The sequence below is a fragment of the Apus apus genome, chromosome 4 (genome assembly GCF_020740795.1).
Source record: "Apus apus isolate bApuApu2 chromosome 4, bApuApu2.pri.cur, whole genome shotgun sequence".
Taxonomy (NCBI): Eukaryota; Metazoa; Chordata; class Aves; order Apodiformes; family Apodidae; genus Apus; species Apus apus.
The window spans coordinates 3,279,597-3,299,285 of NC_067285.1; the positions used below are offsets into that span (position 1 = coordinate 3,279,597).

A 19,689-nucleotide genomic window follows, 5' to 3' on the forward strand; every position below is an offset into this window, starting at 1 on the left:
ACTTTGCTTAACAGAAGGAGTTGTGTGCAATGTTTCATAACAAATATATACTATTTTAGTTGGATTAAAAACATATTGAGTAGATCGAGTTTCCTTGTAACACTGGGGTTTTATTGACTGCTTAAGGATTATACCAAACTGTAATAAGATACAATATTTAAACATAGCAATTTGATGGATATTTTTAGTTGTACCAACTACTTGTCTTCGAAGTGCACAGATGAAGCATTTGAGGAGCACAAAACCATTAACTCTAGAACAGTCTGAGAAGATTGTGAAGTCACAGTTCTGCATGGCTGCTTTACAAAAAATGGTGTTCATAGAAATGCTCAGAGTGAGAGATAGTCTTTGAGTTTATCCATAATGACATTCATTCCATCAGCTGCAACTATCATAACAGTCCTCCAAGGTTTCATTGGGACATCATCAAAGGACCATCTCCCGCCCAAACAAGTGTCACTTTCCTCTTGCACAGAGTAGCTGAACTTCAGAAGGGCTTTCTAAACAACAGAATAAATGCATTAGGATTAATATTTTTAAATAGCATGAACATAATACAAACATCTAAACAAAGTAAAAAGGCCCTATTTTGCACACACTTATCAAAAAGTTGTTTTCTTCCCTCTCAAAAAGCCCACCAAACCTACTTGAGAACCCACCATTTGGAGCTTTGAACTACTTGCTTTTTGCAGAATTCATATAATTCATATTAAATTCTAAAAGGATTGCTATCATTATAGTTTGATATCAGAAGACCTAACGAGGAAAAAAAAATAAATCAATGCATCTTTATATGCTTACTGTGCCTCATTAAGGCAGCATATCATTCCATATTAGCACCTTAAAAAAATCACAGAATCATAGAATGTTAGAAGGTTAAAGCTCATCAGGTTCCTACCCCCCCTACTATAAGCAGGGACACCTCACAACAGACCAGGCTGCATAAGCCCCATCCAACCTGCCCTTGAACACCTCCAGGGAGAGGCACTCACAGCCTCCCGGGGCAACCTATTCCAGCACCTTCCTACCCTCATGGTGAAGAACTTGTTCCTGATGTCTAACCTAAATCTCCCCTCTTTCAGTTTAAAACCATTACCCCTTGTCCTGTCACTGCTCTTGCTGGTGAAAAGCCCCTCCCTAGCTTTCCTGGAGCCCCTTCAGGCACTGGAAGGTGATTTAAGGTCTCCCCAGACTGAATAGAGGTTATTGTGCCAATTAGAAGGGATTCCTGAATAAAAGGAGTATCAGGCTCTTAAGAGACCTTCAACCCTGGAACAAGACTAAACCTCTTCCCCTTGCAGGGAAAGCAAAGATTCAGCCTTTGTTTAGGTTTTCTATTTATGAACAGTATCTCTAGGTTGTTAATTTAATTTTGGAAGAAACATCACATTAATTGAATGGCTTTTGCTCAAGAACAAACCATATGAGTAATGGAGGCTCTAAACCTTTTAATAAACTCCAAGTCTGGTTATTATAGAACTTTTCTTTTGCTCCCTCATTTACATTTTAAGGAACAGAATAAAACACAGCAAACTGACATGAGGAAAATGGCCTATCTCTCTCTTATTTGGCTCTAAGGGTCTGTTTCACTGCACTGGACACTTTTTTAGGTCAATCTATTCATCATTATGTGTGATCAGGGAGGATACACACTCCACTACTAATTCACACATACATCATTAAGTACAGAGATCCACTTAATCTAATGCCCTCCATAGTGTTTAAAATTATTTTGTTAAAAACACTAGAAGGCCTGTTAAAACAGAAAAGCGTGCTCGGTTTGAGTCTATCCATTTGAGTTGAAAATTATTGCAGTTTAAGTAAAAGGACACAATTAGTCTTTAAAATGCAACTCAAAATAACAAAACAGATTAATGCAAAACAGGCCTCTAGAATTTAACACCTGTTGACACCACAGGCTTCCCCCCCTCAGCTTTTCAATAACCTATTTATGTAGAGTTCAAGTTCAGTTGGTAAAGCTGCTCTGGCAGGAACACAACAGGAAAATCCCAACTTGTTATTGCATAGAAGGTACAACACTATTCCCTATAGCTAACAATGAACTCACCTACTTATATTTTTCTTCTTCCCAAGAAATACAATTTCAGCCATACTACAGCCTCTATCAGAGAATGTCATGAATGATTACACACAGGAAGCTTTGCCACTAACCATATGATGCATGTGCATGCACTTTATCCTATAGGCACTGCCAGAAATGAAAAATAATGGGCTCTTGACAAAGCAGTAATGTTGTAGAGTAATATTTTTAAAGCTTAAAAAAAAAAAGACCACTGAAGAATTCTTTGCATTTCAAAGTACATTTTTAATTTCATTTCCTCAGTCTTCCCCTCTCCTGATTAAGTGTGGAACCAGCAGGATTGTGTAGAGGGGTTGCTTTAGGAAATAGGAAGTAATATTTTCATCTCGGTAATTTACCACATTTTATTAATATACTTGTCCTAAATACAACAGAGATAGAAAAGAGAAGCAACAGCTACTTGTTTGGATCTTCAAAATTTTGTTGCTTTTTTTCTTATTCTGAGCATGTTTTGAAAATAACAGGTACCCAAAAGGAAGCAGATCAATCAGCTTTCCACGTCACACCGACAAACAGGACACAAATGCAGAGCTTTGCATCTGTTAAGTTTCTTGGCAAAAAAACACAGAATGCACTGGATTGGAAGGGACCTCTGAAGGTCATCTAGTCCAACCCCCCTATAATAAGCAGGGACATCACAGAATTACAGAATTTTGAGTTGGAAGGGACCTTAAAGATCATCAAGTTCCAACTCTCCTGCATGGGCAGGGACACCTTCCACTGGAACAGGCTGCTCAGAGCCCCATCCAACCTGCCCTTGAACACCTCCAGGGATGGAGCCCCTACAACATCTCCGGGACCCGTTCAGGTGTCTCACCACCCTTACACTGAAGAATTTATGCCTGATCTCTAACCTGTATGTCTCTTCTTTCAGCTTAAAACCATTACCCTTCATCCTCTCGGTGCAAGCCCCTGAAAAAAGACCCTCCCCAACACATCTCCAACTAGACCAGATTGCTCAGAGCCCCACCAAGCCTGACCTTGAATGTCTGCAGGGATGGGGCCTCCACCACCTCTCTAGGCAACCCATTCCAGTGATCCATCACCCTCGTATCAAAGAACTTTCTCCTGATGACCAACCTACACCTACCCTTTTCCGGCTTAAAACCATTACCCCATGTCCTATCATTACATGCCCTAGTGAACAGCTCTTCCTCAGCCTTCTTATAGGCCCCCTTCAGATATTGGAAGGTTGCTATAAGGTCTCTCCAGTGTCTTCCTTTCTCCAGGCTCAACAACCCCAACACCCTCAGCCTGTCTTTATAAGAGAGCTGCTCCAGCCCTCGGATCACTTCTGTTGCCCTCCTCTGGACACACTCCAACAGGTTCACATCCCTCTTGTGTTGGTGGCTCCAGAGCTGGATGCAGCACTCCAGGTGGGGTCTCACCAGAGCAGAGGGGCAGAATCACCTCTCTCACTCTGCTGGCCACACTTATTTTGATGCAGCCCAGGATGTGGTTGCCCTTCTGGGCTGCAATTGCACATAGTGGCTCATGTCCAGCTTCTGATCCACTAGTATCCCCAGATCTTTTCCCAGTGGGCTGCTCTCCAGCATGTCTTCCCCCACCCTGTATTCATATCTCTAGTTGCCCCCGGCACAGGTGCAGGACTCTGCACGTGGCCTTGTTGAATCTCATGAGTTTCACCTGGGCCCACTTCTCCAGCTTGTTTGGAGACAAGCTGAAGATCTCAGAGACATGCATTTAACTGCATTACATAAAGCCTCAACACCTGTTTTCTCTGACACAGGACTACTATGTAGGGGCAAGGAAAATAGATCTATGTATTTAAGTATTAACATGCATTGCAGATGCTGATTGAAATTCTTAGCACCTGAGATTCCTCCGTATTTATTTGCATCTTTCTCCTTCTAAGTCCTTAAAACCATGACACAAGATAAAGTTAGAACACTCTTGGAAGCTACTACATGCTGTTTGAGCTGCCACTCAGCAACACCACTTGTGATGTAAATCATGTTAGCTTGAACCTCACTGACAGATATTCAAGCTAATCTGCACTTCCTGCAATTCCCACACCCAGAGCTTGCCTGTTCTGTTCTCCTGACACAGCTATTTAACAGGTCTTTCACATTTCTTCTCATTCAGATTAAAGAAGACCTCGGCACTGTTTCCCAAACAAAAGGGATTTTGTAAAGTGACAAGGCCTGAGACATGCTGCTAAATTCAATATCCAGATTTATTACCATTTGTACACCCTAAAAATGTGGACATTTCATTCTCAGTAGTTCAACAAGTCTGGTAATTATGACATTCAATTCAATCTCTCCAGTATAGCTATATGAGTAAAGAGGTGAGGTTTGTTAATTCTTTAAGGCCCCAAGATAAAGTAACACGTGATCTTTCCCCTAAAATCTGTTTGTTTCAGGTGTTCTTTGAATTTTTCCACTATCCTCATACCACTGGAGACCTTATCCGTTGGTAATGCTGCCAGAGGTAGAATCTGCACCGTATCATCTTATTATCAGGTTAATTGTGACCTGATACAAGTAACATAGTAGTAGATTCATGCCAGCACAGAGGAGTAATTGAATAATTTGGACTTATGGATGGCACAGCTCTCTCCATGATTCTCTGGATCCAAAACGTGTTGTGTTCAATGCACAAAAATAGGTTGCATGCTCATCTCTCAACATAGCTCTAAAAACCAGCTGGATTTAATGTAAAAAATATGTGACTTTACCTTTTTTTAAAAAAACTTGAATTTTAAGGTGAAATACCTTTTTTGCTGATATGTAAAGAAAAAGAAGCATTTTAAATTAAAATAATTTACATTTTAAAACAATTTAAATTGTTACCTCATAAAAGAATTCCTCCTCTGCATTTGCAAACATTAATTCTTCCTTCTGCTGATTTCCCTTTCCCCTCTTCTTTGAATTGCTCTTTGTGGCTTCTGTAAAGGTCTTGCTGATAAGAAGATAGTAGTGGCACTTTCCACAAGGTTTGTTTGTTCTCTGTGCTTCAGTCAACTCTTTCCTAAAGATAAATAAATATTTACAAATACAATTTTAAAATACACATTTAAAAACACAACTTAAAACCTCAACAAGCATATGAGTAAACCTTGTAATGTATTAGTATAGAAAAGATATTAATTTTGCAGCTTGGATCTCAGTGGACTTACTTGTCATCCAGCCTATGATAGGAATTAATGAATTGGTAGAGATCAACGAGCACTTCACCCGCTTCACTCACTTGTCTGAAACTGATCAAAACACTCATTCACCTTATAACCCTGTCCCTTGAGCCAAATCTTCCACTCCAGAGCCAGATCTTAACACAGGAGCAGAAACATCCAATTTGCTCATTATCAGCATGCTATAAAAAGTTATCATTTTTACATTTTCCTACATTGTTCTGAAAATAATCTGCAATACAAGCTACCACAGACAAACAGCTACTTCTGTAGTAGAACAGCACATATTCTTAAATTATTTCCTCTATCGTAAGGCATGAAGAGTTTGAAAAGCTTAAAGATATTAAAAATATCTTACTTATATCTATAGTATCACCTGCCTTAACATAGTTCTATATACATAAGTTTTCTTTAAAAATATGAACAAAAAGTATTAATCAACATCATGTAAAAAAAAAAACAGGCAACCCAAACTTACTGAAGCTGCTGGTGCATGGGCAGAGCAATCTGTGGTGGCACGTTAATGAATCTTTCACTGAGGAGAAGACCCACAGGCTTAGTACTGTCATTGAGGAGCTTATCCAGTTGTTCAACCACATGCTGTTCACAGCTCTTCTCACACCGGCTTAGAATCAGCTCTTTGATTTGCTCAGCACACTGTGTACCCTAGAATCAAAAGGTGTATTTCCTTTACATTACAGAACAATAATTTATACAACAAAAACCTTGAATGTGAACTCTAAGGAAATATTCTACAGACCTACTGGCAACTTCCTTAAGCAATCTCTAAAGCACAATACAATTTACCTGAATTTATTTACCAGCTCTTAAGCTGAGGGCAAACAAAGGCTCCTAACTGCTAGGAACACAGCTAGGAGCTGCAAGACCAGGACACTCAACAACAAAATTTGAAAGCTTTGAAAGATGAAAGTGAAGAAATACAAGAGGCTGACAGCTCAGTTACCTTGGAAATACGTGTCAGACTTAGTTTTGACTCTCTTCCACTCTTTGCTTTGTTTGACCTTCAGCAAGTTATGAGGGACTAGATCAGAAAGAAAGCTAAGTGATGTGCAACTTTTAAGACCACGATGGAATGCAAAATCCTTATCCAGTTGTCCACGTGTGTGATAGAAGGCAGAAAAGCAGGATGCAGTCTCACTTATTACTATCTGGGTATTACTGAGGAATACCAACCTTTCTTTCCGTTAAGTTTAAGCAGCTTATAAAACCAAAGACTTCATCATCATCTTCATCATCGTCACTACTGTCTTCTTGGACTTCTGCTTGCTATTTAATAAAAGAAAAAACAGCTCATGTTGACATTCTATTTCCACTCTCTGCAGCAAGAAATGTTTTTCTTTCCAGAACATGCTCAGCAGTTGACAACCATCTAGGTAATCTGTACACAGACACAACCTACCAATCCTGGTTATGGTTATGAAAGAATTCTGGTTACAGTTATGAGACTGCTGCATCACTGAATGTCTCTGCGTACTTAGAGCCAGGTCATCTATCTTCTACAGCAGCATTTTCTGAAAGGCACTAAAATTTGACAGCTCACCTATAATAAGCAGCACCTTAGCACAAGGGATGACAATGTCTTCAGCAAACCAATTTTCTGTGGTTTCTAACATAGGGAAAATAAGCCTGGAAGTCTTAAAAACCATTGAGCCATAGAGCTTTGATAGAGAGTGAAACAAAGCTCAATAAAACCCTGCAATGAAAAACATGGGGAAATAACTGCGAGTCATGCAGTTGTAATACAAGGATCATGTTAAACTTGGGCAGAAAAACTGTTGCCACAGGCCATAAAAGGAAGGTACTGAAGTGATGCCATGCAACGTGGTACAACTGCACAAGTGTGCCCTTTGGGGGCAGCTTGGAAAGAAATGTGGCCATGACCTCCTGAGCACTATGCAGTACTGAGCAGCTTCCTTAGGCTGGAGTAACTCAGGAGCCTCTGCAGAGCACTTCACTGCCATTGCAGAACTTATCCAGGACTCCCTTTGGGATCCTTTCCTACGTCCAAGGAACTCTGCACAAAAGGAAACTGCACGCAGGGTATTTTTGGTTTGTATCTCTGTACATCCTGAGAATGATGGAAATCATACAGTCTTCTTTCATATGGAGATGGTAACAAACTTCTCCACGGAATTTGCAGCATTATTACTATACCACCACAAAATTTAGAGAGAAAAGTGAAAAGCCTTCCATATGTGAAAAGGAAACAAACAAAAAAAGAAACCAAGTACCTTGTTTGGTTGAAAGCAGACCCTGAAAACTTTAGCTCCCAAAGAAGAATTATACTCAAAGCAAAAAAGCAAGAAAGCATACAAATCACAAAGACAGGATCACCTTCTGAAAGTCTGTTATTTCAACGTAAGTACTGTACTTAATGTATAAACATAAATTCTGTCTTACCTTAATAATACTTCCAACATGATTCTGTTGTATTAATATATCCGTTAACTCAGCAGTGTTAACAGGAGCTTTTAGAAACAACTGGGAAATAAGAAACAAGTACACAGAAATTTTAGGCCTGATGATGTATCATGGGCCACTTAAGTAAAAAAATACAGTCACCAACTTCTGCAAGCTGCCATGCAACACTGTTCCATTTTTTATTTCCATTTAGTGTGTTTATTTCATTTCCTTCAATATCATATTGTAAAGACTGAAAACCAGCTTCTTGAAGGGCTTGCTCCTCGACCCTCCACAAGCTGGCACGTTGCATGATTAGAGCTGAATGCTTGCCCAGCATAGGTTTACAAGAAAAAGACTGGAAGTTGCCACATGAAACACACACATTACTTGTTTGTCTGCTTTTTAAGGGTTGTAATTTACAAAAAAAAAAAACAACTCCAAGAAGCTGATTAAGATTGAATGAGGTTTTCTGGGCAGTAACTAACACAATGAGGATAGAAAGATTATACAAACTGTGGAAGAACAGCCCTATAGTTCTTGAAACCATGGTTTAGGAATGTTCACTTTGGCTGTAATTATTTAATCTTCATGAGCTGAAGTACAGTAAAACTATGAATCAATAAAAGTTACCTGATGATTTGGCATAACTCCTTAGATATTATTAATCAATGGAAATACCAATCAAGCTAACAAGAAGTCAAAGTACCTGTTGTAGTAATTTCTTTATCCCATTGTAGTCATTGTCAGATATGGAATGTGCTTCAAACTCAATATTCACCTCCTATGAAGAAGTAAAACACAGAATATCAAACATACTTGGTAAGAATCTATCTGAAAACGAAACTAAACTGAAGAAACTCGAAGACAAGTAATGGTCAACATCATACACTGAACTGATTTCTCAAGGAAGGCACGTTATTTACTTAAGCTACTTATGTAAGAAAAGAGATTGTATCTTTGATGCATACAGTATTCCTCCTGGCATCCAAGAACTTTTTGACCGCTTTAAAATTCAAGGATCTCCCTGAATGAGTAAGCCAGTAAATTCTGAAGAAAACACTGTTTACAGTGGTAGTGAATGCTGTGCAAATCACAGCCATAAAACTCATATATAAACCGCAGAGCACTAGATGTTCTAACACTGGTTTTGCTTTATGGCTTTTCCACTACCCAAAATAACAGCCTGGCATGGGAGAGTTTACGAAACCTCCATCTTTCATCTGTTATAAAAAAACCAAGCAAAATAAAGACTCATCATATATTTCTGTATGTCCTGTCTTGCAACTGTGCACTTACTCTCTCCCCCTTGCACTGCATCCAACACAAAGCAAGAGCCCACAGAGCAAGCTGTTACATGCAGTAACACTCTGCTAGGTACAAGCAAAGCACCTTCTCAGCAACCACGCCCTAGCTAGTGATTGTGGTGTTGTTCTCAGACTGACAGAACTGCCACATGCCTCCTTTTACAAAGAAAGTAACTGCATAAATGAAGGGGTTGCCCTTTTTCCACTTGAAGTGGAAGGAGGTGAAGGGAAAGACTAGTAAGGCAAAAATAAAGGTTATGTGTTTCAGTGTAATTCTCAGCATTTTTAAGTACATGACAGATTTCCAAGTCTATACAGTTCTAAGTGTTCAGTACATTTCTTTAACATTAGCAATGCAAACCTTGATGTCTTACACAACAACCGAGAGAAATTTGTATGTATTTAGCCCTCCAAACCAGAACACGTGTAATAATGATATATCACCCTCAAAAGCTGGAATACTAAACTAAAACTAGCACTGGACTGCAAATTTCATCCAGTGCACAACAACGCAGTAGTGCAGGGCACACAGGCACCATCCTCAAGATCTGTCACTCGAGACTCAAGAAACTTCATCCAGACACCACAATATGCAAAAGCCCTGAGCATTAAAGAAAAAAAAAGGTTGTCTAGACAGTAGTGCAACGTGCTGTGTGGGTTCAGAAACATCAAAGAGAATACAAGGACTGCGAGTCAAGAAACATATGTTAGCCCAAACCAGGCTGAACACCCTTTTAAGGCGGGACGTGTTTCTAGCAAATGGTAAGTGCACTTTTCCATCACGCTGGTATCACTAATAACACAATTAAACTTACGCTTTTTATCGTGTCACAGTTAAAACATAAAATAAAATATTGTAGGGGCTTTTAATTTGCTAACGCAAGCTAAGTGAGGCCTCGTCTAGGAAAAGGGAAGCCCACTAACTGACTCGAAGCGAAATCGTGGTGAAAGCAACCGAAATAGCGAAATATTGAACCTTGAAATGATGCACAGAGTTTAAGCCCATAGATAGTTCTACCCTCTGAGTCTCTCCAGCCCTGTGAAAGTGACCAGACTGCCTGAGGATCCCGCCCCCAGCCCCGCACCGACCGGCTGGAGGCCGGGGCCCAGTCTGCGCCACTCACCGCGGCCTCGGGGGTTCCGACGTGCAGAACAGGAGAGAAACAAGCAGACAAAGAAAGAAATCAGCCTCTCCGACCATTAACAGGGCGCGTTCCGCCTGCCCGACTCGCGAAGCGCTGTCCCCGCCCTGCACCGCCGGGCCCGGAGGCTGCGGCCCCGGCTCCCCGCAGCCTGGCGAGGGGCTCCGCACGGAGACAACCCCCCCTCCCCGGCAGTTCCCAGCCACAGCCGCCTGAGCTCGGCCGCCTGCTTCCCCCGTTTCACCGCTCGCTTTCGCTCTGCTCCGTCAAGGGACGAGGGGAAGGCCCCAGAGCAGGCGAGGCCGGGCGCGGGCCCCCGCCTGAAGGCCGCGGGAGGGCCGCGCTCCCCCTGCCGCTCACCTCACCGATCCTCTCCTCCTCCTCTTCCGACGAGGAGCCCGACGAGGAGCCCGACGAGGAGCCCGACTCCGCTTCCGACTCGGGCTCCGAGCAGCTCTCGGCGGCTCGGGGCTGGGCCCTGCGCTTGGCCGGCGTGGCCATGGCGCCCGGCGCGCAGGCGCTCGGCAGGCGGGGCGGGAGGCGGCGGGGCCCGCTCGGGGCGGCCCCGGGAAGCGGCGGGGCCCGGGAGGCGGCGGGGCAGGCTTGGTGCCCGCTCGGGGCGGCCCCGGGAAGCGGCGGGGCAGGCTTGGTGCCCGCTCGGGGCGGCCCCGGGAAGCGGCGGGGCAGGCTTGGTGCCCGCTCGGGGCGGCCCCGGCTGCCGGCCCGGCCCGCGGGGGAGCGGGCTGGGCGGGGAGCGGGGCCGTGCGGCTCCCTCGGCGGGGCCCGGGTCGGGCCGGTGGTCGGCTGCAGGTTTGCCGGGCGGGTGGAGGGGTCGCGGCGGAGCTCCCCGGGGGTGTGTGGGGGGGTGTGTGTTCAACGGGTTGGACCGGTTGAGGGTGGGATGGGGGGCACCAGGCGTCCCGGGCCGCCCTGCTCCCTCCGGGAAGGCCCGGGGTTCCCTCTAACCGCTGCTTTAAAACATAGAGCGTTCGGGGAAATCCCCCCTGAGCCGCTTGAGAACGGCCCCTGGGAGCTGAGGTGTGTGTGTTGTGTGTGAACTTGTCGCGGCTCCCAGCCCTGCTGGGGGCGGCAGCTGCTGGAAGAAAAGCCTTTCCCCGCCTTTCCCCGGCCCTGTCTCTCTTGAGCCTGTTGTCATGGGGAAAAATAAGCCGGAGAGAGGCTGAGACACGGTCCCGGGGCCTAGAAGTCTGTCCTGAGGGTGTGACGTGAGTCAAGATTCCTGACAGCCGAGTTAGAAAAGGAATCGAGTGCTTGCTGCTTGCTTAAAAAGAGAAATCTTGGACTAGTTACAGGGAATTCCAGGCAAACGAGCGGAAAAGGCAGTAAGGTAGAGTGCTGTCAACACAGTGTGAATGTGATTTATGAGTAATACCCATCAGGAAAACGTGTTGAAAAATCCTAAGCGCTAAAAGTGTAGAAGTGGCCATTAATGCTGCAGCCTCATTCGGGCAGGCCGTGTTCCACTTGAGTCTTTGTGTCTAGTTAATGAAGAAAGGTGGATGCTAATGAGGTCATTTGAAGAGGAAGACTGAGACTGGCCAGCCAGAAGAGATGCGAGGCGTGGGGCCCGAGTTGTAATTTTGGCTTTATAAATGCCATCCAAGTAGGTCAGAATCTGCATGTCCCTTTAAAACGTTAAACGTGCCTGTGTTTATTATTTTTTATTATTTTTTGGTGAGCTGTGTCTGCCCTGGGAGCACCTAGGTCGTTGCCAAAACATGAATGCTGATACATGGGGCAATAATTCAGTGTGGGAAGAGATGTCTTGGCAAAGCCCTGTATGCTGCAGTAAAACTGCCTCTGTGGGGATGCAGTCTGTATCTATATATACAGTCTTCCAGTTTATTCTTGAAACTGTATCAGTCAAAAATTGTACTAATTACTAATACTGCTTGTGGTAAAAATCCATTATATAGCAGAAGGGTCCTAGTCCTTTGCTGCTCCACTGGACTACCATGGCAAAGAACCAGTTTTGTTGTTGAGCTTTGTGACAGCCAAATAGCAGGATTTATTCTCAAATCTGTTGTTGTTGATACTTGATGGTACATGTGTTGCCTTATCTGTGAATTTGGTAGGTTTCTGAACCATACTTCATGGCAGCCTTATAGGTAGGCTTTTTTCTTCTCTGTTGATTAAAGCCATCTAATTATAGTAAAAGAATATGGGTAAGAAATGCATAGCATCTCAAATCCTAGCCCAGGGCTTTTTAGAAGTTTTTTTTAAAAATAATTTCTCAATAGTGCCTTATAATTAATCTCCTTTTATGTTTAGGATGGAACAGACAATTCCCTTGGCACTTGGCAATCAAATGTTATTGTGTGACCCATTCATTTGCTTATAATCAGAATGGGATTAGAAAAGTTTAATACATTTTGCAGCTCTTGGTGTCACTTAGCAGCAAGAAACAAAAGGACCCATTTATTTCCTTTTACAAGCTGTCCTCTGTATTAAAGATAGTTCACAATTAGTTTGAGGACAGCTTTTGAAAAGAAAGTGGAGTGACCCTCAGAGATCTTCTTTCTGTGCAATGTTTTATATAAAAAAATCTGCAAAGGTTCTTTCAATATGAAAGAGTATTGCTCATTTTTACAGTGCTATTATCAGGGATACACATTATGATCAGCTTTATATTTTAATTAAAGGTGCAGGGATGTTGAATTTTACTGTGTGGTGCTGTGAATAGGAAGCCTTTCAATTATATCTGTAAGCATAATACTCCGGATATACAATGTGACCTAAAATTACCCTTCTTCTAAATTAAGTGGACTTACAATTAATGGGGACTCAGAGAAATAGCACCAGGCTGAGTTGAGCTTTCAGTCCTGATGTAATGACTCAGATACTCCAGTCGCTCTTGTAATTTGTTATCAGAACTAATTGGATGGTCCCCAAACCTCAGACTGACTAATAAAGTTTTTCTTCAGCTTTGTGTCTGTGTGCTTGAGACAGAAAATCTGTTATCCTCTTATTAGCTGTTTGCAAGCCTAATGGCTTTTAAATGGTATTTTTTTTAACATGTGAAGAGCAGTCTTAGCAGGATTGTTATTGGTTCTCAGGCAGAGTGGTTGTTAAATGAGCCAAAAGTGGGTGGCCAGCAGCATCCTACAAACAAGGACTAGGCAGTGGAAACCTTACTAAGGTTATTCTCTTTTCCAGCTATAGATTGAGCATTGCTGGACTCTGCTAAATCCATTCATTGTTCTAGATAGAAGCTTTATATTGTTGTTTTGCAGTTTGTGCATACCTCTCTTGATTAAATACATGGTATGATTTATAGATAAAATATTTAAGATATCTAAAATACATCTTTGTATGGTAAGTTCTTCCCATCAAAAATTAGCAAAGATGCTGCATGTCTTATTCATGTGCTTTTTCTTAGTGCTTTTTGATTTAATAAGAATGTTTGTTGGGGTTCTTGACTCTTAAGTGCTTTTAGCAGGAAGCTGGCTGCAAAATTGCATTTCAGTAATTTGTAGGGCACTCCTTAGTAACATCTCAAGGACACAAGTAAAACAGTAAAAATAGTGTATTTCTCTTCCCATTACCAGTGCAGTGGGACCCCTGCATCATTGCATAAAAACTCCTCTTATGTGTTTTTTCCCCACAAAAATAATCCATCATGGAGTTCTAACTTCTTCACCCTTTGAATCTATACTGGGGTATTGTTGGTTTGAAAAGGTGCTGGTGTGGGTGTCCCTCTTTGGGATCTTGTCTGTCTGCTGCCTGCCTGCCTGTGAAGGTGTTTTTTTGCCTCAATTCCTGGTGATGTGCTGATGGTGGTGGGGCACTCTTGCTGAGGAAGTGTTGGGTGTGGTAACCTGGCATTTGGAAATGGATCTATTTCACCAGTTTTCCTTTGGTCACACCTGTCACCAAACCCGTGTGAACCTGTCTGAACTGCCTGGGCAGACAGAACAGAACAGTCTGAGAGGTTCATGGCTGCAGAAAAGGAGATGTAGTTTTTTGAGCCCTAAAACCAAAAGCAGTCAGAGGGTAACTGCAGATCAGAAGTTATTCACAAATGCACAAACTTACAGATTCCCTAGGTCAAATTCGTCTTCTGTTGGACACTTGTAGCCTCCTTTTGGAGTTGACCAACAAGCTGCCTTCTAGTAGAATTGAAAAGAAGTGAGTGGCTTCTAGGAGCACAGGGCTTGATCTTTTTACAAGTGAGCCAGGTGGCTGAGTCCAAAATAGAGCTTTTTGTGATCTCTTTGCAGAGGAGATAGCCAGACAATTGCAACTTGAAGTAGTTCATGCTATTTGATGGCTTTGGTTTCAGTGTGCATTTTGTATGCAGGATCTAAACAAAATAATTAGTTTGATTATCACAAAGTCACCTTGTTAAGCATGAATGTTTACCCGTTTCTTATTATTATTCATTACTTGACACAGTAATAAGGCATAGGATGGGAAGTTAATTAGTTTCTAACTTCCCACAGTAATTAATTAGAAATCTGCTTTCCCCAGGTGTACCTTAATTAAGTCTCTTGTGGCACCTGGATGGGTTTATGACAATACTTTTGGAAATTGCTCTTTCAAAAAAGTGTTATTATCTTGTGCTATACAGTTTGGAAATACTTTTTTTTTTCCTTTTACATTAGTAAGTTGAGGACTTAATAATGTTATTAAACATAATATATTTTGGAAATAGGAAGGTGTGGTATATTAGAGCTAATAAAATTTTTCTTGGCCCTGTTAGACATTTAAGAGAACTAGTAGAAATACAGGTGTATCTTACTTAAAGCATAAGCATTGAAGGTAGAGCTATAGTAAAAATGGTTAGTAACTACAGTATCAAAACAACTATCAGCTACAAAGAACTGGGAGCAAACTAGATGTTTACAAGGATTTGATTTTTTAAAAATGAAGACTGTTACAGTATTACAGTGACTGAGAAGTGTTACTTATCCCTACCTCCTTGGAGCCACTAGCAACTGGATATTCAAAAGTATTTGGGAGTCTAGCTCTTGAAATCCAGGGGTGGGATCTACTTCAGTCTTTGCTCTAGCTTAAAATCAGTGAGAATTATACCTTTAGAAGCTGTGGCCCTCAGCCAAGTCCTTGTTTCTTCTGCACGTGTTTGTAGTCATTCGCTTTGACTTGGTATTTTGGAACTGCAAAGCTCTACCAGCTCCCATGTGTCAATTTTGAGTGCTGGAAGCCTTCATGTGTAATGAATGGTAAGACGCTGAGAATCAAACACCTCAATTATGGCACCGCATTTTAAAACCCAGATTAAGAAAATGAAGTTCCAAATCCACAAAATTAACACAGTATCAGAGGGGGACGTTGAGTTCCTGGTGCTTTGGGTGCCCTTTTCCCCACCTCCATTTTGCAGTGCTTCTGGCCATAGGGCCACATGTGACACTGAGCTCTGGGTGTTGGTACCAGGATTTTGTCCATTTGTCTAAAGCTGCCTCTTGCCTGTTCACTTTTTGTCTGAACAGGCTTTTTTCTCTTTGATGAATTTTGAGGATTTCAGTTCTTGGCATACAAATGCATAAAATTCAAGATGTTCTGTACATTTGCATATTGATAATTATTAATTGTAAAGAGAATTTGCAAGTATGTAATCTATCAGGAAAGTAACACAGATAATTAGGGCAAATGTGTGGTTAGAGAATGGATTTGTGGTTGTTTGTGTTTTGGTTTTTTTTGATGCTTGGTATATTTGCTTAAGTGTTGTAACAGGCTTTGAATTCAGCACCTAAGTCAACTTTTAAGGACCTACAAACCATTTTAATGGCATAATGTATTTGTCTATCTTGCTTTGTTTACTGTAGATACATCAAAGAAGGCCTATGAATATTATATGTATTATATTCAGGTCTATAAATGTGTGTATATGTACACACACAAATGTTTGTTTGTTTTTAATTTCAAAACACTGCCCTGCACCTGTTTTCCCACATGAAAAGGGTCAGACCCCAGTGCATAAAATTAAATCACTTGATACAGAAGTCTTTGCATATTCATTATGATGAGCACGGGGTGGAAACTAGCATGGAGATGAATTCAGTTTTTATAGGTAGGAGCTTCTTATGTTGTTGAACGTGACTGCATTATAGGGGTTGTTACATCTACAAAATGTTCTCTTCTAAAATGTGTTCTTGATGACTTCCATGACACTTTCTCCCTCCCTTAAGCAGTATTATCTAAAGGCAGCATGTTATTTGTTGGTCTTATCAGGGTGGATATTCATGCCCAGAGAATGTACGTTAACTGCTTACTCATTGTGTAGAGAGCAGTGCAACTGTTTGCAGCCCAGTTTCTCTGAAGCTGAGCTATTCAAGTCACTGTTCAGTAGAAAGTCCGCTAGATCTAATTTAGATAAATTCCCTTATTGTGTTTCAGAGTTCTTTTGCAGTTATTTGGTAAACAATGCAGGTTCTGTTGCTGAAGGATCCCAAAGACAAAGAGTCAGGAGCAGATCCATATATTAAAGTGAGTAAACTCTAAAAATGCTAAGAATTGTGTCACTTCACTATTAAATAATAGTATCATAAGTTCAGCAAGGTAGATTAATGTAACTGTTAAAAGTGAAAAATGTGCTTAATCACAATTAGGAGTGCAGGTCTGAACTTATGAAAAAAGCATGCTAGAAAATTTGCTGTTGCTGAAGAAATTTTTTTAGTTATGGGGCACTTGTACTGAATTAAACCTCTCAGAAAGTACTGATATTAAAACACTTGCATTTGGGTTAATTACTATTGATTATGCTCAAATGGATAGAATTAAGATTACAAAAAATGTTAGTTTTCTTACTGGGAGTGTCAGGTGAAAAAGAGGTTACCTGTTGTGGTCCTGTCTGCTGTTGTCTTTAGTCATGTCAGTAGTTCCTACTCATAAAAGCAGTTCTAGTGACTTTAAAGAATTACAGAGATGTACAAGAACATCTATAGGACCAGGTTATGTGTTGGTTTCTGCTGCCACTATTCAGTAGCTATGTAGGAGGCCTCAGTTCCACAACTGTTAGCTTACTATTAATTTGTAATACTAATTAACTAACAAAACCAAACTAGATTCAGTAGTAAAAGTAAATAAGATGCCTTTGTATTTTACGTTAGTAAAAATAAGTGTTTGTGCTGACTTAGGCAATTATTTGAAAAAGAAAAAAAAATTGTTTGAAATCTATTTCAAGAGCTGAAACCATTTTTTTTTTTTTTTAATAGGAATTGGGATTATGTGGGTTTGAAGCAACTTTAATTCCAGTTTTGTCATTTGAATTCATATCTCTTGAAAGCTTATTTGAAAAGGTAAGTTTTACATTATTTCAGTTGTCTTATATTTCAACAGAATTTAGGCTATGGTTGCCAAGATCTTAATTCAGTAATGCTGCCCTTTGTGGTACCTCTTGATGTGTTTCCACAAGCACAGTTGTACACAATACCATACTGCATACAACACAGTACATTATTGTTTATAAAATAAAGTTGATTGCCTGTACTTGTTAAAGAATTAAGTTGGTCAGCTAGAATTGGCAGTTAGATTGATGGACTATAGATAGTTGCAGGTATTGTGGTATTTTTGAGGTTCACCTTACACTGAACTGAAATTCTGTCTGTTGAGGGGACAGGGGCAATCAGCTGTCTGGGTAGTATCCTCTGCGTTGCTACTTGGATTAACAGTTCATTTCTTTTGTAGGAAGTTGCTAAATACCTTCTGTGTTGTTTGCCTGTCCTTCCAGCTCATTTCAGTGACAGGAATCCTTGTCATTTCCTAAAGATTCTCAGAATTAATAGAATCCGTGCAAGTTTTGTTCTGAATTTGAGATTTGTTGTACATCTCTCTTATAAATACTCTGACTAATGATAGTAGTGAAATATTAGCCCTTTGCAGTTTCAGACATTTATTAAACCATATTGTTCTCTATAAGATCAGAAAGAATTGATCAACTTAATTCTTTCCCTTATTTATTAATTGTTTTATTTACTTATTGTTTGTATGTAGCTCTCGCATCCAGAATGTTATGGAGGCCTAGTTTTTACCAGTCCAAGAGCATTAGAAGCCATCAAGATATGTTTGAAAGATAACAGTAAAAATGAAGGTAAGTGCATATTTATATTCCTTAGTCTTTCTATTTCAGTATCTTGTGAAGTTTGTAATTTTGTTTCAGCCACCAGTAAGTGTTTGGAGTCTGCCTTTTTAAAAAAAAAGATCTGTATCTCATAGATCTTTGGGTATCATGAAGGCCTTATTCTCAATTGAGTGTGTAAGGGATTAAGGTTTGAGTTTTCCACCATTTAGGATGTTGTCAAAATTAAAGGAAAGAGCCTTTGGTGCAAATTAGAATTAGTGTGAGTTTTTTCAGTTGTGGTTGTCTTTGCTAAAAAGAGCTGCAAACAGAAACCCATGCATGAGGAGCATTTTGCTGCAGTGCCTAGTTTTGCTTCCTAACCACTTTCCTCCCTTACAGACAGAAAGTGCCCACTGCTATTTCTGTGTGGGCTTCATGTGGAGTCTTACAGAAAAACATATTTTTCTGGTTTGAATATAAAGTTTCTCAAGTGAATTACACAGTAGCTAAAAAGCAGGGAAAAAATGGCAATATCTAGAAGCCATCAGAGTAGTTATGAGTAAGAAGCCTGTAGAGTGCTAAATAGAAATTGCCATACCAGTGATACAGCAAATCATTGTGAACTCTTCTTATGCTAAGTGGTAATTCCTGGCTTTGAGTTTCTGTAAGCACTTAAACTGCATCATTGCTGTATCTGCTGCATGTTTAGGCTGCAGTCGTGCTACTTAATGTGCAGTGAGTAAGGTTACACTCTTGAGTAAGCAGTAAATACAGAGGCAGATTATTTTGGCATTTCCAGCAGCAGAAAGCTGTATTTTAGGATTCTTGGTCAAATAAAATCTGTAATATACAGTTCATCCTTAGTTTTGATTAGGAATTTTGGAAGCTGCTGAAATACATATTTTTATTAATTAAATTAGTCTTAAGTTCCTGTTTGGGTTCCTTTCAAAAGTAATAAATCCTTCTTCTTTTCCTTCATTAGAGCAGTTTCCTTTGACCTTTGTTTTTTTACTGTTGTAGTTTCTGTTTCTAATTTTTCCCTCCAAGAATACTAGAAGGGAACTCAGTTTGTGCTGTTTTAAGACAAAACAGTCAAAGACTTAGGAGATCTGTTTTTGACCCATTAGGATTTAAGGCATAGGATCAGGTAGCTAGATCTAAGAAATATATACTCTATAACATTCTTACTGCCTGAAGAAGAACCATTTCCCAGTAATTTTACTTTGTTCTCTGAACAGATATCTTATGTTTAGTGTATGTGTAAAATATAATGAGTTTCCATATTTTTCTTGTATAAGAAAGAGCTGTGTTATAGAGTGCTGTAGTGCATGGATATAGTTTTTTACCCTTTTATTTGTTGTCACAGAAGATTGTATTTGTTTCTTGCCTAAGCCTTCCATTTTAAACCACTAGTTTGTATTTCTAAATCTCTCTTTGTACTACGTGTTGGTTTTTCCTATGAGCTTTGATGCTTTTTGAAATTCCTAATGCCAAAACATAAATTAACATTGCAAGTTGCATCT

The 19,689-nt window shown here is 40.6% G+C and overlaps 2 protein-coding genes across 9 annotated transcripts in view; one reads left to right on the forward strand and one right to left on the reverse strand.

Moving 5' to 3' along the window:
• Positions 1–89: 89 nt before the first annotated feature.
• Positions 90–10,654, reverse strand: BCCIP (BRCA2 and CDKN1A interacting protein). Its single transcript, XM_051618027.1, has 7 exons — positions 10,486–10,654; positions 8,386–8,460; positions 7,677–7,757; positions 6,450–6,542; positions 5,734–5,921; positions 4,918–5,095; positions 90–500 (listed from the first exon to the last, which is right to left on the reverse strand). The coding sequence occupies exons 1-7, from the start codon at positions 10,624–10,626 to the stop codon at positions 330–332; spliced, it is 927 nt and encodes a 308-aa protein (XP_051473987.1). The 5' UTR covers positions 10,627–10,654; the 3' UTR covers positions 90–329.
• A 61-nt stretch (positions 10,655–10,715) lies between these two features.
• The window catches only part of UROS (uroporphyrinogen III synthase), a 41,533-nt gene continuing 32,559 nt past the window's right edge, over positions 10,716–19,689 (forward strand). The window contains exons 1-6 of one of the 8 annotated variants that reach the window (XM_051618031.1): positions 10,735–10,935; positions 11,629–11,753; positions 15,236–15,329; positions 16,504–16,593; positions 17,322–17,405; positions 18,100–18,196. In XM_051618031.1, the coding sequence (XP_051473991.1) occupies positions 16,531–16,593; positions 17,322–17,405; positions 18,100–18,196 (244 nt within the window). In that variant the 5' untranslated portion in view covers positions 10,735–10,935; positions 11,629–11,753; positions 15,236–15,329; positions 16,504–16,530. The other 7 variants (XM_051618029.1, XM_051618034.1, XM_051618036.1 and 4 more) reach the window with 7 other exon arrangements.

Bases quoted from the DNA above. Each gene is read 5' to 3' on its own strand.
- BCCIP (XM_051618027.1), bottom strand. From the start codon at position 10,626: ATGGCCACGCCGGCCAAGCGCAGGGCCCAGCCCCGAGCCGCCGAGAGC. The intron at 5,922-6,449 runs GTTGGTATTCCT...TTTTGATTCTAG, and splicing joins TAAACTTAACGGAAAGAAAG to GGTACACAGTGTGCTGAGCA. The intron at 5,096-5,733 runs GTAAGTTTGGGT...ATTTATCTTTAG, and splicing joins CCCATGCACCAGCAGCTTCA to GAAAGAGTTGACTGAAGCAC.